This window comes from Notothenia coriiceps, unplaced genomic scaffold (genome assembly GCF_000735185.1).
Source record: "Notothenia coriiceps isolate Sejong01 unplaced genomic scaffold, NC01 NC01_scaffold00031444, whole genome shotgun sequence".
Lineage (NCBI taxonomy): Eukaryota > Metazoa > Chordata > Actinopteri > Perciformes > Nototheniidae > Notothenia > Notothenia coriiceps.
This window is the reverse complement of record NW_011364145.1, coordinates 55,004-69,438: the sequence shown is the minus strand read 5'-3', so window position 1 is coordinate 69,438 and position 14,435 is coordinate 55,004. Positions and strand designations below refer to the sequence as shown.

General features: G+C 41.5%; 1 protein-coding gene across 1 annotated transcript in view; it reads right to left on the bottom strand.

Moving 5' to 3' along the window:
• Nucleotides 1-832: 832 nt before the first annotated feature.
• LOC104959947 (zinc finger and BTB domain-containing protein 16-A-like) overlaps nucleotides 833-14,435 on the bottom strand; it is an 18,951-nt gene continuing 5,348 nt past the window's right edge. The window contains exons 4-7 of the mRNA XM_010787853.1: nucleotides 12,569-12,655; nucleotides 5,454-5,624; nucleotides 4,205-4,372; nucleotides 833-3,293 (exon numbers count right to left, since the gene is read on the bottom strand). Coding sequence (XP_010786155.1) covers nucleotides 3,064-3,293; nucleotides 4,205-4,372; nucleotides 5,454-5,624; nucleotides 12,569-12,655 — 656 coding nt within the window. The 3' untranslated portion in view covers nucleotides 833-3,063. The remainder of the gene's footprint in view (nucleotides 3,294-4,204; nucleotides 4,373-5,453; nucleotides 5,625-12,568; nucleotides 12,656-14,435) is intronic.

Below are 14,435 nucleotides of genomic sequence, written 5' to 3'. Positions count from 1 at the left end.
CACACACACTGAACAGCTGTGGAAGCTTTTTCACCTACCTTGTATATTAATTGTTTCTTTAATATAGATAATTGGAATAGGCAAACAACCTAAATAAAGTGTATTGCGATTACATCTCACGTTTTATGTCAAATGATCATCAACATCTTTAAAGTATATGATAATTATGTAACAAAAAATAAATAAATCATAACATAGATACCATTTCAAATGTCATACTATATTATTTCTTAACAAAATGCAATTCAAAAGGTATCTACAAATGTCACGTCATATTTTAAAATAGTATAGTTTGCCATATATTTTTACTAGTACGTCAAAGATTTCCTAGAAAAAGTCACATGATCACAGTATCTCACACAAAGTATAGTGTCAAAATATCATCATACTACTATAGTATGCCATAAAAAGTCATAGTATACTATGTTATACAAATGTAATAAAAGGTCATAATAGTTCATGAAAATGTCATAGTATAGCTTGTCTTTTAGAAGTCATAGAAAAGCATTCCTCTGCCCAAAACTGTAAATGACATTAATGACAAATATCCCCTGACTAAATATCTAAATATATTATAAAAAAAGAACAACAAACTTGACCAGAGCAATCCAGCCATTCAGTTTAATTGTATGGAGATACTTTTGTAATCCTTTGATTTAATCAATTGTGATAAATAATGTCCATTTTAAGATAAATATATAGAGCATATATAGAAAATTATGGATGGTCTTGATATAGTTGTGAGACCATCCGCAAAAAAGTAAAATACCATTGACATCAGAGTTTGAAAATGGAATGCAGACAGCCGAAACAGAGGGCAAATGAGACAAGATGCATAAAATAGTAAATTGTTTTATTCTTTTTTTTACCATGCCACCGAACACTGACGCATACAGAGTTGTGCCTGAATCCACACTGAGAAAACACTTTCACACACTGTGTTACAAAGCTGTAATGAAGAGGGATTTTACTGCACACATGGCAAGAAGAACAACCCTGATTGGATACCAGGTCGAGCTTTGATCTGGCCCTGAGGTAGACAGACATTGACATAATCTAAACAATGCTAATCACATCCTTCTAGGACACATCAAATAAAAGGACATCTGCATTATCACAACATAGAAAGATCAAAGAAATAACCCTTTTCAAACAAAAGTGCTCTTGTTTCTTTTGGTCCACCAAGGAAATCCATGTATAGTGCATGTTCATGTAGAATAGATACAGTGAATGTGTGTTTTCATGGCACTGAGTGTTGTTGGCTACTTAAGAAGGCATTGGTAATGCCCACTGATGCCAAGACTTGATATACACACTGTTTTCATCCGAAGATCTCGGTCTATTGTCGCTTTGAAGGGAACAAATTTGATGCAGTTCCAAGCAATTGTGATTTCAAAAGTACACGCTTGACTCATCAGCCACTATCACAGTATGTTTTATCCAGTTGCAATTTTCAGACAAAGTGGATCTACATGGCAGTCTATCTTTATTTAAGTAACAATAAACAAACACCCAGAAACAACTACCAATAGCACAGACCCATGTACTCAAGCACATCAATGCTCTACTTATAAAAGAGGCACAAGGGAGGGATCTTAATCAAATCAGAGACTTATAAAACACACACATTAAGATGTTTCTCAAATCATACCAAATGTAAACAGATAGCAAATTACTGTAATACAAAAATACAACATGTTTAAATCTATAAGGCCTGTTTTAGGCTCACATTAGGGAATAACATACAATGACAGTTTGTACATTACAGCTACACTATACTGACAATAACCTGCTCATAGTGATTCAATGTCACAATTTTCTATTCATGTTTTGTATAAAAACAACAATTTCTTTTTATGTTTTCTTAAATTTTCTCCTAGAAAATTCTGATTCTGTGATTTTGTAAGACATGTATAGTTAATGATAAAAAACTACACATAAAAGCCATGTTGAGGCTGTTTTTTTACCCACCGCTTGTCCATTTAAATGATGTATTTGTTAGAAAATGAAAAACTACTGATGACTGAACACTTTGCAGTAGGTTTGAAAGTGAGGAGAGGTAGAGCTCGCTCTACTAGAAATCATCCCAAGAGACACCGTGATGAAAACCAGCACATATTTGGTAACAAATAAACAACATATAAATAGCAAAACCTATTACATTGCAAGAAAAACTCAAATTGTAAGCCAGCTACCTCGAAACAATATCATCCACGGCAAGAAAGACAAGGCAATTAAAGAGATCAAGCTTGTGAGGTCAAAACGTGGAGGCCATTCAAGTAACACATGCAGAACATAAACAAACCCAAAACAAAATCCAGCATAAAATTAAATTGAAAAGTCACAGGAATTTAGGAGAGAACATGTTGCAAAGTTCAGCTAATCAAGCCTTCGTGGAATTATATATTCAATACTACTGCACAATCATAGAAGATAACTCAGGTTCAGCAATCGATAAATCATAAATTCTCCAGCTCCACAGACAGGTCAGCAGTGGCAGCCATTGTGACTTTGATTTAACAACAGTGGAGAGACAGTTATTATCAAAACTGTGTGTGTGAGGGAGAGTGTGTGTGCACTAGGGCTGAAACAATAAGTTGTCAGTAAACTCATTCTCAACACTTCTTTTTGTGGGTTGAAAATAATACATCTCCACGGCTTCCTGTTTCTCAAAATGTGGCCATTTGCGGCTTGTCTTTCAAATCAGTGGGAACAAAAGTGGTTATTTGAAGATGTCACCAAAATGTGACTACATTTTTCAGACTAAACAATTTATCACTTAGAATAAAAAATAATCTAATTCATAATAAAACAAATCATTACTTGCAGCCCTAGTGTGTACACAGATAAATTTTCGTGCTTGCATGTCTCTGTTGTCAGGTAAAAACCTTGTATCTCCCACAACGACAACTTCACACTTAATCCAGAAAGAGTCTAAATATTATTTCTTTAAACCCACAGAGAGACATTTCATTTTCCAGCATGAAAAACAGCAACACTGGAGTTACAAGGTTTTCACCCAACAGTGACAGAGTGTGTGTGCGTGGGACGTCCAAGTCCTGCTCAGACGTAACAGACGTACAGGTAAGTCTTTTCTATCCTCCAGTCTGCCGGCACGTCCTCCGGCTTGTGGCCCTTTATGTGCTTCTGCATGGAGGCCAGGCTGGGGCAGAAGTCCTGGCAGACGGTGCACTGGTACGGGGACGCTCCGTTGTGAGTGCGCAGGTGCTTGATCATGGCCGAGTAGTCTCTGGACCGTTGGTGACACAGCTTACACTCAAATGGCTTCTCACCTGAAAAATGCAACAATACAGCATTAACCTTGTAGACCCGGGGCCAGAGGGCCGGCCACGTGAAACGGGACTCACCTCCATTTCAGTCCACTGTACTCCAGGTGGTGTTGTGTTTGTGTTGGTGAGTGTTTTCGCGTCAGGATTAGACCTACCCGGTATATCAGTTTGCCAGTTAGATATTGGCCAGTCAGCGTCATCTACCACAAATACGACAGAGGGTTCTCTCTGACCTCAGCAAGGCGTCAGATAGCAGTCGGTACAATGTAACCTGACATTACATTTAGATCTGTTGCACAAAGATAGGGTTTTTTGTCCTATTCGCGAAAAAAAGCTTTAAAAGCTGAAAAACCATCAATATTTAGTGGTTAGATTGACTGTTAACAGCATTTCAAATGCCATTTTTTTACGATAAAAAAAAAAAAATGTGTCATTTAAGTTTTAAGTAAAGTTTTTGAAGGCAGGCATTATTCTATAGTTGTCTTCTGTCAACATTTCCATAAAAAAAACAAAAGCATGAGTGCATTATTCAGACCTTTAATATTTTCTGACTACCCTAGCCTGTCTGTGGCACTCAGCCAGAATCTAATTTGTTCTGAGGGAAGACGTAAATCTTTAAAATAGGTCACAAAAAGAAATGGCTGCAATAAAGAAATAAAGCTAATTTTCTTAAACAGTTGGGCACCGTAGTTTGTAGCAAATGTTAATCAAAGAGAAGAGTAAAGTACAGTAGCACATTATTATATATGTGTCATGGCAGACTAAGCTATTCAGAAATTACTTGTCATTAAGATGAAAAATCACATATATCACCAGCCTTTTAAATATAGATATTGCATAGAGGACCACCCCTATTAGCAGCGCTGAAATGCCTCCCTGTATGTGTGAGTGTGTTCTCGCCTCTGTTCTCTCACCTGTGTGGACGCGGTAGTGGGTTTCGAGCTGGTGTTTGAGGCTGAACCTCTTCCCACAGCCGTTGCACTCGTAAGGCTTCTCTCCTGTGTGGATGCGTTTGTGACCCCTCAGCGTCCCGTCGTCTCTGAAGCAGCTCCCGCAGAATTCACACTCAAACGGGTGATCGCCTGAGAACATAGTCGTGTCAAAACAGCAGCCGCAACACCAACACAGCTCATTATCATGAGAGGCATTAAAGGCTAACTTCGTCTTTGGCACGACATGGAATGGGCTCATATGTAACTACGTAGGTCAAATAGCTCTTTTCTGCACATGCATATCAAGCGGGGGAATAATGTGCTTTCAGACATTGCTAATGTTATGACATGAGGACACTCCTCTTGGCTGTCTGGTAATAGCTAATAAAAGCCCTCAAGGCATGTAGTGCTCTGTGCTCTATACTGTAGTTAATCTATTTCTCTCCTAGGCTGAGGGTTTGACTCATCTCCAATGACCTATGCGCCTCATTATCTCAGTGTCCACAGCAACAGCCAAGTCAGAGGATACATTGCTCTCCTCATTACAGGCCCATTCTCCCCAATCCCCCACCCCACTGTGGAGCAGATGACATTTACAAAATGTTACTTCCAAGCAGAATGGCATACAAACAAGATACGCCGCCATGGCCAAAACTCCCTTCACTTCTGTCTCTTCACATCAATTATGTATTTCTCCTGTCTAGACATCAAGCCATCCTGACAGCTGGGAGTGTTATTTAAGGTAAAAGAAGAAAGGGGGACATCTTTTCAGTAAATATCTCTCCGTCTCCTGCGGCACTAAGACTCACCCTTGGTAGAACACACAGACAAGTCATTTCCATTTGCTTTTCCTTCAATATTTATTTGGGTTTCCTCTATCATTTTGGGTGAACCACACTAGAACTGACAGCCGTGAATTGCAGAAGCCCAAAGGCTGTCTAAGAACCCAAAATATAAGCAGGATGAAATTGCCCAAAATATGCACCGGCCATAACGGTACAGTGCTGTCATCAGAGAGGTGAGTCATCGTATAGAGAAGTGAATAAGAGGGTGGGAGAGGATGCATGCAAATTGACTTAAAACCTTAAAGCCAGTAACCTAAGGAAATGAACTCGTATACAGAAATAAAAACAGCCGTCTCCTTTCCAACATATGCATGCTTTTGACACTGCATGCTTATGTTTTATGGCAGGAGATAGTGCTATAGACGTGCGAATGATCCGTGCCTTACCCGTGTGTGAGCGCAAGTGTCTTTTGAGGGTCGTGTGGCTGGGGAAGGGGCGCTCACAGTGGCTACAGATGTAGCTGTGCATGCCTGTATGGACCTCCATGTGCTGCTGCAGGGCCTTCTGGGTCTGGAAGCGCTTTGCACAAAGCAGACAGAACAGCGCCATGTCAGTCCCTGGAGAACACACAAGACACAGACGCACAGTTATTTCAGTACCATACACAGACAGGGCCTTAAGTGGGGAAACTGGGTCACTTCAACTTTGTGCGAGTCCTCAGAGGGAAAAGCTTCTTTCAAAGAGCAAGTGCCTCTACCTAAACTAACTCCCCTAAAAGCCCAGAGGCACTTTCAACTGCGAGTCTTTATGCGTTCTATTTTAAACCATGAAAGTCATTGTTTTCTTTAAGAATTTCCCACACAATGCACAGCATGCCAATCACACAATCAATGGATCCTTCCTGGTGTGTTAGATGTGTAATTATTCTCTTCATTCCCCATCAGGAGTCAGCTCCAGCCTGTGAAGTCCTCTGTCTCTGTGCTCAAAGAGCGGCTGATAGTAGCTCCACCCTAAATGATGCCTACACTATGCGCTCTGTGCAGAATGTTAAGTAGTGATATCAAGCCATTAAAGGCAGGACTGCAGGAAAAAACACAATCCAGTTTAATCCTGTGTGTGACCTGGCATCTCTTCGGGGCTGCTTTCCTGTTGCACGGAGTGTGGAGAGGAATACAGATAGGGAGTCGCTGGCAGGGTAGCTCTAGTCAAAATGGCAACGTGAAGAAGATCCATTGGCTGTCATACAGTCAACACTTGATCTACAGGCTGTGTATGCCAGCTCTCAAATCCAATCTGGCATTCACACCGAGGCAAATTCATATATGCCGTAAGACTGAGGGACTGGTTAATCAGCTGCATTGGACATAATGTGCATGTCCTGCAGAACGAGGCTTTAATGTGAGATTATGAGCTCCTTATTTCTCTGTCTGCTCAGGTTGCAGATCATTTACAATGCTAGCAGGTCCCATTGCTCCTGACTCAGATTCAATCAGACATCTCCAGCGGAGGATCATTAGTAAACAGAGGACTGTGCCAGCACTTCATTGGAATTCAAGTGGGGTTGCTGTGTCGCATTTAAAATGCAGTCTGATGAGGTCCACTAAATCAAATCATTTGTTACTGTTATTGAAGTGCCTTGAGGCAACTGGCAATTAAATTGGAATTAACGCAGGGAAAGGGATACAGCACACTCATACTAAGAGGGAAGAGTGTCAGACTCTTGCTTTAGGTTCAATCAAGTTAACAGACAAGCCTGTTCAAACTAGAAAGGAAAGGAAACAAATCAAGCAAATTCACGTTTTATGGGATAAATCTGAAACATTCACTGTGTTTTGTTTACTAATCCACATGTCACAATTTCTCAAACAAAGCAAGACGCTTTTTACACTTCACATTTCACTGGTATGTATCATTTGGCAAAGAAGCAAAAAACCTAATATTATAATTATGGGGCTTCTTCTTTTTAAACCTAGTTTTGAAATGCTCACTAATAGAACTGATCATCTGTAATCATTAACAGAAAGAAGACAGGATGAAAGACATTCCCTGATCCTAACAATCCTGCATGGACCCAACTGCACCTGTTCAGAGGCTCTAGCCTCTGGACTCCTGCACAAAGGGAACACAATGAGGTCCAGGCCCTCATTGACCAAGCCCATTAGTCATAGGCTCCTCACGCAACTCCTACAATCCCTGTCTTTATGCTGTCGCCTAATGACCGCGGTCCTTTCTCACCCACGGATCACAATATTTTAGTTCTAAACAAAAGACCCTCCATTCTGAACGCCTCTGCACCCTGCCCACTCCCCTTATCCGCTGACCAACTCTTTCACTGTCTAACCAGCTTCACTTTCCGCCTGAGTCATACCTAACGAATGCCGATTCACTGTGCACTGTGCAACAGTGGAGTCGGGATAATGATCCATCTAAAAATGGCTTAAAGCATTTAAAAAAAAAAAAAGAAAAAGCAATCTGCATAACCTGTGATGTGGAAGCCTTGATCCACTTTTAGCGGTTTCTCTTGTAATGTTTTCCACAGACAGCAGGGGGCGTGCTTTCTTTTCCAATGTGTCCTGGATACTTTAGCTGCAGGCAGAGCACAGCAGAGCCCTCAGCCAGCCGAAAAACACATTAACCACCTTGTAGACACCTCAAAGCTACTTTAATCATCCTCTCTCCGCTCTCCCTTTATTAACTATCATACATTGTAAATGCGTGTTTCAATGCGGCCTGGGTCCTTTGTTCTGTCTGCTCTGAAAGTTGAACATCCCAGTTTCTTTGTGCAGGTTAAACCGTTACTCCCTGACACACTGGCAGACTCTCACAGATGTATATCCTGATACTTCTGTCACCAACAATTCTGAAACTTGAGTAAAGAAATATGACAAATATTCTGTCACAACAATCACACTCTTGATCCCGGGTTGACACGCAGTGACAACAGCTCAGCAGTCGCTTTTGGTTTGATTCTGCGCAACCGAACGCCGAAAATAACAAATAACAAATAATATCTTGAAGTGTAAACAAAAACCTTTCGGAGGCAAGGAAGTGTTTGTGTGCGTTAGTGGTGGCATTTCGCCTCGCTGTGCTCTGTTAACTTTTCAAAGAAAGAGGATTTGCTGTTGTAGAGTTTTCCAGTAAGCTTTGGTAATAAGTGTAAAGGAGCTTCTTTATGAGAGAATAAGCCCTAAAGTTGGCTGTCATTGCCCCCTGCCTTCTCACCCTTAACCAGACAATGGATTTGGGATTTGGGTTTTAAGGCACAGGATGACCCCTGACCCTTGGCCCTCAATGGGGTAAATACCATGTAATCAATGGTATTCCTCAAAGGCTGGAGAGTTGACTGAGCATTGTGTTCAGTGGAAGGGAGTCTTAACAGTGGGAATGATTTACTTTAAAGGAAATCTGCCAGGGAGGCAGAAAATATAAACATTTAATGTCTGTATTATATTACTGAGCTGCTTGTCTAATGCACACGGTCTGAGGTTGCTATGCTATTTCCGCATATCTCCACTAAGACCGCGTGTATGCTCATGTGATTTAACATGGTCTGCCTTCATACATCTGCCACTTATTCAGTCCAACCGAGGTGGGAGCCAGCCACGCTCTCACGCTGCCTAAGAAACAAAACCATGTGTCTAGGCAACCAGATAGGATCATGGTCCTTGTTGGGGTGAAGTGTTCAAGCTAATCCCTTCATTCACAAATAAGCGCAGCCTGTTTCTTTTCAAACTGCAAACAAAAGTGTTCCCACCCTGAGAATCTGGGAGTAAACCCACTGCAAATTGAACAAGAGATTGTATTCAGTGGTGACGGCAAATCTGTATAATTTCTTCTGTGTTAATCTTAACTTTAGTGTCCGGAGCCCACCAATTAAAGTGATTGATTTGTGAATAATTGTCTGAAATAAATAGACACAAAACATTTAATTTGAACTGCAATCATTTAATAGGTTTAATCTATAAAGTTTGTTTCAGTAAATTGTGATTGACAGCCAAGTCAAAGCTACACAAATATTGTGCTGCCCTCAAAGGGTAGAGGAATTTCACACTGATTTCACAATTTACAACATTACATCGTGGCTGAGCGTGTCTGCTAGCTGGAGGATGCTATGTGAGGACACTATAAACTCTGTCCTAAGGCTGCTGAGTGTATATACTGTGAGCTCACTGATATCATTCAGTCAAACATACACAGTCATACAGGCTACATTATGTGCAAGGCCTCCCATGACACGCTTCTGTATGTGTTCGTGCCGACAGCTCCCTGTAGTTGTGACTCCCGAGAAGCACATGCACAAAGGCTACAGTACCTTAAACAACCCCGGGCGCTCATCAGCAGCCTGCTAATCTACCCGAGTGAGGGACAACCGACTTAATAATTAATGCAACAAGAGATACGTTGCTTGTGTTTAACCACCACTCGATGGATCACTTCGTTGAGGTCACACATGGGTTCACTTGCCTCAATTCCTAGAATATATTCTCTGTCTACTGTATTTCTACCTGAAATGACAGGGCGACCTGGGGCTATTTGTATCATGACAGTGAGAGCAAATAAATACTGTGATCTCAATGGCCAACCAGAGCGCAGTTCAATTAAGTTTAGGGCTAAATTACAGCTGGGTATTAACAGGAGGCTGCAGTATGATGACGGACACATGATTAGGCGAGCTTAAAGGTCTGCATAATAAAGCCCGGGCTGTATCTGAATCAACTAACAGACGGTTTAATTAGAACTCAGACAGAAGGTAATATTATTCCCTTGATGAAGCAGGCTGTAAAGTGTGGAAACAGTGCAGCTGCTGTGAGTACACAAAGGCACCACTCTTATGGCCTTTGCCTTGAAGGCAAGGTGGCAAAATGGCCAGCCAGCATGGCTTGAAGTGCTTACAGTCACTTTCTGAGCCTGCTGTAGATAACATACAGTCTTGGGTTTTCCAAAATGTAGAGCTCGGTGCCCCACAGCCCTCGATTTGCTCTGATGAAACAAACCCCCTTGTTGTTAGAGCAATTCGGAGACAGATCCATTCTTTTATTTTGGGCACTGACAAGTAGGTCAGAGGAGACTGTGACAGTGCTGTGGTGAGGAGTAAACAGCAGCACATGATGTTGTTTTCCTCTCAGTCCTGGCATCCAACACCAGCAGCAATCCTCTTGCCCTCAGGAAGTCCTCAAATACCCCCTACCCCCTTCCCTTCCCACAGTCCGCCCTGCCCCCAAACCCCCCCCCCCTCTTTGATCTCCAGCAACCCACGGCCATTCACCTCTGACATATCAAAATAGCTTAAACAGACTTTCACTGTAGCCACCAGTGTTGCCAAATTCAGCCAATTTGGGGTAAGATCTCCCAAAGTAGTATTATGTGCCTTTTAGAGGAGGTGGGCCGCCGTGCTGCAGCTGCTGAGGTCTGACAAGTGTTAATCTGCTAAGAGGAAACTCATTTGGCTCACTGGTTATGCCACATGGCAAATTAAAATACAGGAAGCGGTAAAGATCCTGTGTTTTTAGGAGGAATGGAATCCAGGTTATATATATTAAATGTAAATGATAATGGATTGGAGCATATCCTTGGCACAGCTGATTACATTACCTGTAGCTACAATAGGAGTCTGTAAAAAGGGTCATGCGTCACAGCTGAGATCACAACAAAATGAGAGAGTAATGTCCTCCTGTACCCTGTTCTGGATACACTGCCAAGCTGAAACCGAGCTCTGGATGTTTACAAGTTGGGGAGATGTGGGTAGAAACTTCTGGGCACCGTTAACACCCCTCCATGTCCACATCCATTAAGTATTCATACTGTGTGTGCCACCTGGAGTTACAGTTACATGCCAATGCTCCGGAGAGGGTTATCACCTTTCTCTGACAGTAGCAGTAAAGGTGTGGGTTCAGACACTGCCAGGCATATGTATCGTCTGACAACAATACAGCTTTTTTTCACAGTTGGATACTTTCCAGTCAAACAAGTGCTGTTATGTATTTCTCGGGAAAATATTCAACAGTGCCTATTCACTACAAAGCATTCTCATTAAGGCTTTAGAGGTTTTCAATAATGATCTTATCTAAGGCAGGTACCAAGGCTTTAGAAATGACCGGGTGGAGGCTTCATATTGGACTGATTTTTATTATTGTTGAATTGAAAAACTGGGTCATGCTTATTTGTCTTCCGAAAAAAAGCGCTACACCTAACCATTCTTTTTTATTATGAATTTATCTGCCTCTTTTTTATTTTTGAATAATCTTGTCGTCAATAAAATCTTGGACAACAGAAAAAAAAATGTCAATCATAATTTCCCAGTGCCCGAGGGGATGTCTTCAAATAGCTTGTTTCTTCCAACCGACAGACGGAAAACTCAATAACATTTATGTTATTATCAAAGATGATTAAGAAAGCCAGTAAAGATGGAGATTACAGAGGCTGGTGGCCGTCAATATTTGTATTTTTTTCTTAAAAATGATCTAGAGCTACAAATAAAAATGTGTGGTTATTATATGCTTTATGCATCATCACTGATACACTGAAGTACATGGTTTTGTGTTAGCTTTTATGATTGTGTGTTTGTTTTACGTATCGCCTGGCTACAGCAGATAATAAAGTTGGGTATTAATGACTTATTAACCATCACTATGGTTGTTAAAATGTATAAATCCTTTATAAATACAATGTAATCATTATTAATTGGCATCCCAAGTCATAATTACACCAAAAACAATACTTAATGGCTGGTTAAAAAACGATAAAAGCCAATCTGTTTTATTGACTTCTAAGCTTTTATTAAATAGATTATCAACTTTCATTTTGGTTGATTGATTTATTGTCTAATCTCCTTGTTTCCCTTGACCTCTGCCTATAAAGCACTTAACTGCTTGTTACTAATATAACAAAGTCTTAATTCTTATGTGGGTTTTAAGAATTAAAAGAAGAAAACGTCTTCAGCTGCTCAGGCTGCTAGTTCAAACTCTAAACGAGCCCAGATTGGAGTCAATCCAAAAACACAACTTTTAAGATAAGAAACTACGATCATCCTGACGCCCACTCAACATGACAGACGTACGATACACAAGAAAAAAAGTCACAAGAGAAGGTTTCACAAACATTTTAGTTATCGGAGATGATTGAAACCAGAATTTGTTGATCTCATTGTGTGAGTTAGTGTGAGTGTAAGGTGAATAATTCCACAGGCAGGATGTGTAGATAGTGTGTCTGTGAAACTGTAACGCTGGCACTGTAAAGCTACCACTGTGGCAAAGTGGCAAGCAGTGGGTTTGGATGCCAAGAGATATTAGTGGGTGATATGTGAGAGGGCCTCCCACCGCCATGTTGATAAATTATGGAGCATCATGACAGGAACAGTTTAACCCAGAGCCAGCATGACAGACAAGTTTAGACCCATCACAAGTCCCACAGTCACGGCTTACTTGACAGTTCAATGCATGCTGTCCAGGGTAGACATAATATGTGTGTGTGTGTGTGTGTGTGTGTGTGTGTGTGTGTGTGTGTGTGTGTGTGTGTGTGTGTGTGTGTGTGTGTACGTACCTGTGTGTGTGTGTGTACGTACCTGTGTGTGTTTGCCTGTGGGCTTCCAGAGCATCCTCTGAGGAGAACGTGGCTCCACACTGATCACACACCAGCGCCTCTGCCGGAGCTGTAGATAAAATGAAATGTAAAATAAGGTACATCAGACAATTAACATTTACATGTGTCTTTTTAATTGTAGAGTAAGTCAGTTAATGTGGCATTTAAAGAGAACTGTAGAAAAAGCAAGAAGATGGGAACAAAGGCGCCTAATTTCAAAAGTCACCAAAGAGCCTCGGTTGTCACACACTTGTGCTTTTCAGGTGTTAACACAAGGAAGCGAATGCGCAGGGGACAAAGGAGCAGAGGAACGCGCCATAAAAACACAAGTCAGGACAAATAAAAGCACCAGACAGGGTGCAATGGCCCTTCTTTCTTGACAGAAAAGAGCCGAGCTGAAGAGTTTTATTTACCGTGCCCTGTTATCAGTCTCTGAACAGTGAGCAGACTGTCTGCCTATGAGGCCACAGAAGGACTGGGTGTTCTGTGTACAGCAGACGCTACCGCCTGCGGCAAATCACTCTATCAAAAAGTAATAATAAATACACTTCAGAGTCAACACCCCAAATCCCATCGCATGCACTGTAACTACAGTTCCCAGTTCACCTTTGGAATGCCCTTGTCTATTCAGATGAAGACATGAGAGAGACAAGTTTGCATACTGCTCGCAGAAATATTCGATCCTTGTTCTGCACTCACCTCACACCTGCATAGACGGACACATAGGACAGACATATGCGCACACACAAATACACACGCACACACATGCACATGCACACACAGCTGTTGGGATGTGGGTTGGCTCTCGCAGAGATGTAAATCGGTTGCAGATCCATACAGGCCCAGGGCTCATTCACTGATCTATTTTCTGCTCAGCTGGCTTTAAATGAAGTTAAAATGACTCATTAAAACACCCACAAGCTTTGGGAACTCTGAACGCTCGAGCCTAAATGTGGTCCTCTTTCAACTCTAAGATGCCTCTATACACAAACACTGTGCCACTGTTCCTTAGCGCTGCACACAAATAACAAAAGAAGCCCCAATCTGTTCATTTCTAAAAACAACAATTTTTGAAAACAAACTGTTTGGGAATGGTACGTTTTGTTACACAAGACAACAAAATAAAACTTGGAGGAGAGTAGTTTTGTATTAGGAGTAACAGTGCAACAGTGTTGTAGACCCTGATGTTGTGTGACGCTGTCCAGTGTGGTGTGTTGTGTTGTGTGAGATTGTGTGATAAGGGAAGAAGAGAACATAGTGCATTGTCTTGTGCAGTCAAAGGCACGGAGTGTGCTCTCATCCATAAACCATCAAACTGTCTCCAGACGCGGCTGCAATCGTCCTCCATCAAAACACTTTGTCTGGCATACCAAAATAAGAGCCAGCATCGAGCTGAATACCAAATCAGCCCATTAGAGCAGTGGAGCACTCGCTCCTTAGCAACCAGCGGGATCTAAGGCTGCTATACCGAAATACACGGTGACAAAGAAATGAGATCCACATCTCTTTTTTTTTGGAAGCATTATGGGTTGACACATTGGGATGGGGAGTTTATGCAAAAATTCAAATTAGGTTAAAGGTGCTGCTGTTGATGTCACTGCGAATTGAAAATCAAAGCTTGTTGTCGAAGGTCTGCGAGTAATGCAAGACAGAATGTGTGTTTAGGCGCATGCGGAGGGTATAAAGGGACGACTCAGGTGAAGTTTAAAGAAACAGATTCTCTCTCGTCTGTCAGCAGTATGTCAGTCCCAAACAATTCTCAGAGAGAGCAGGCGGGGAGGACAGGGACCTCGCCTTGTCTATACACATAATCCATCTGAGGTTTCTGTTTCTGTTTCATTTTTAGTGCC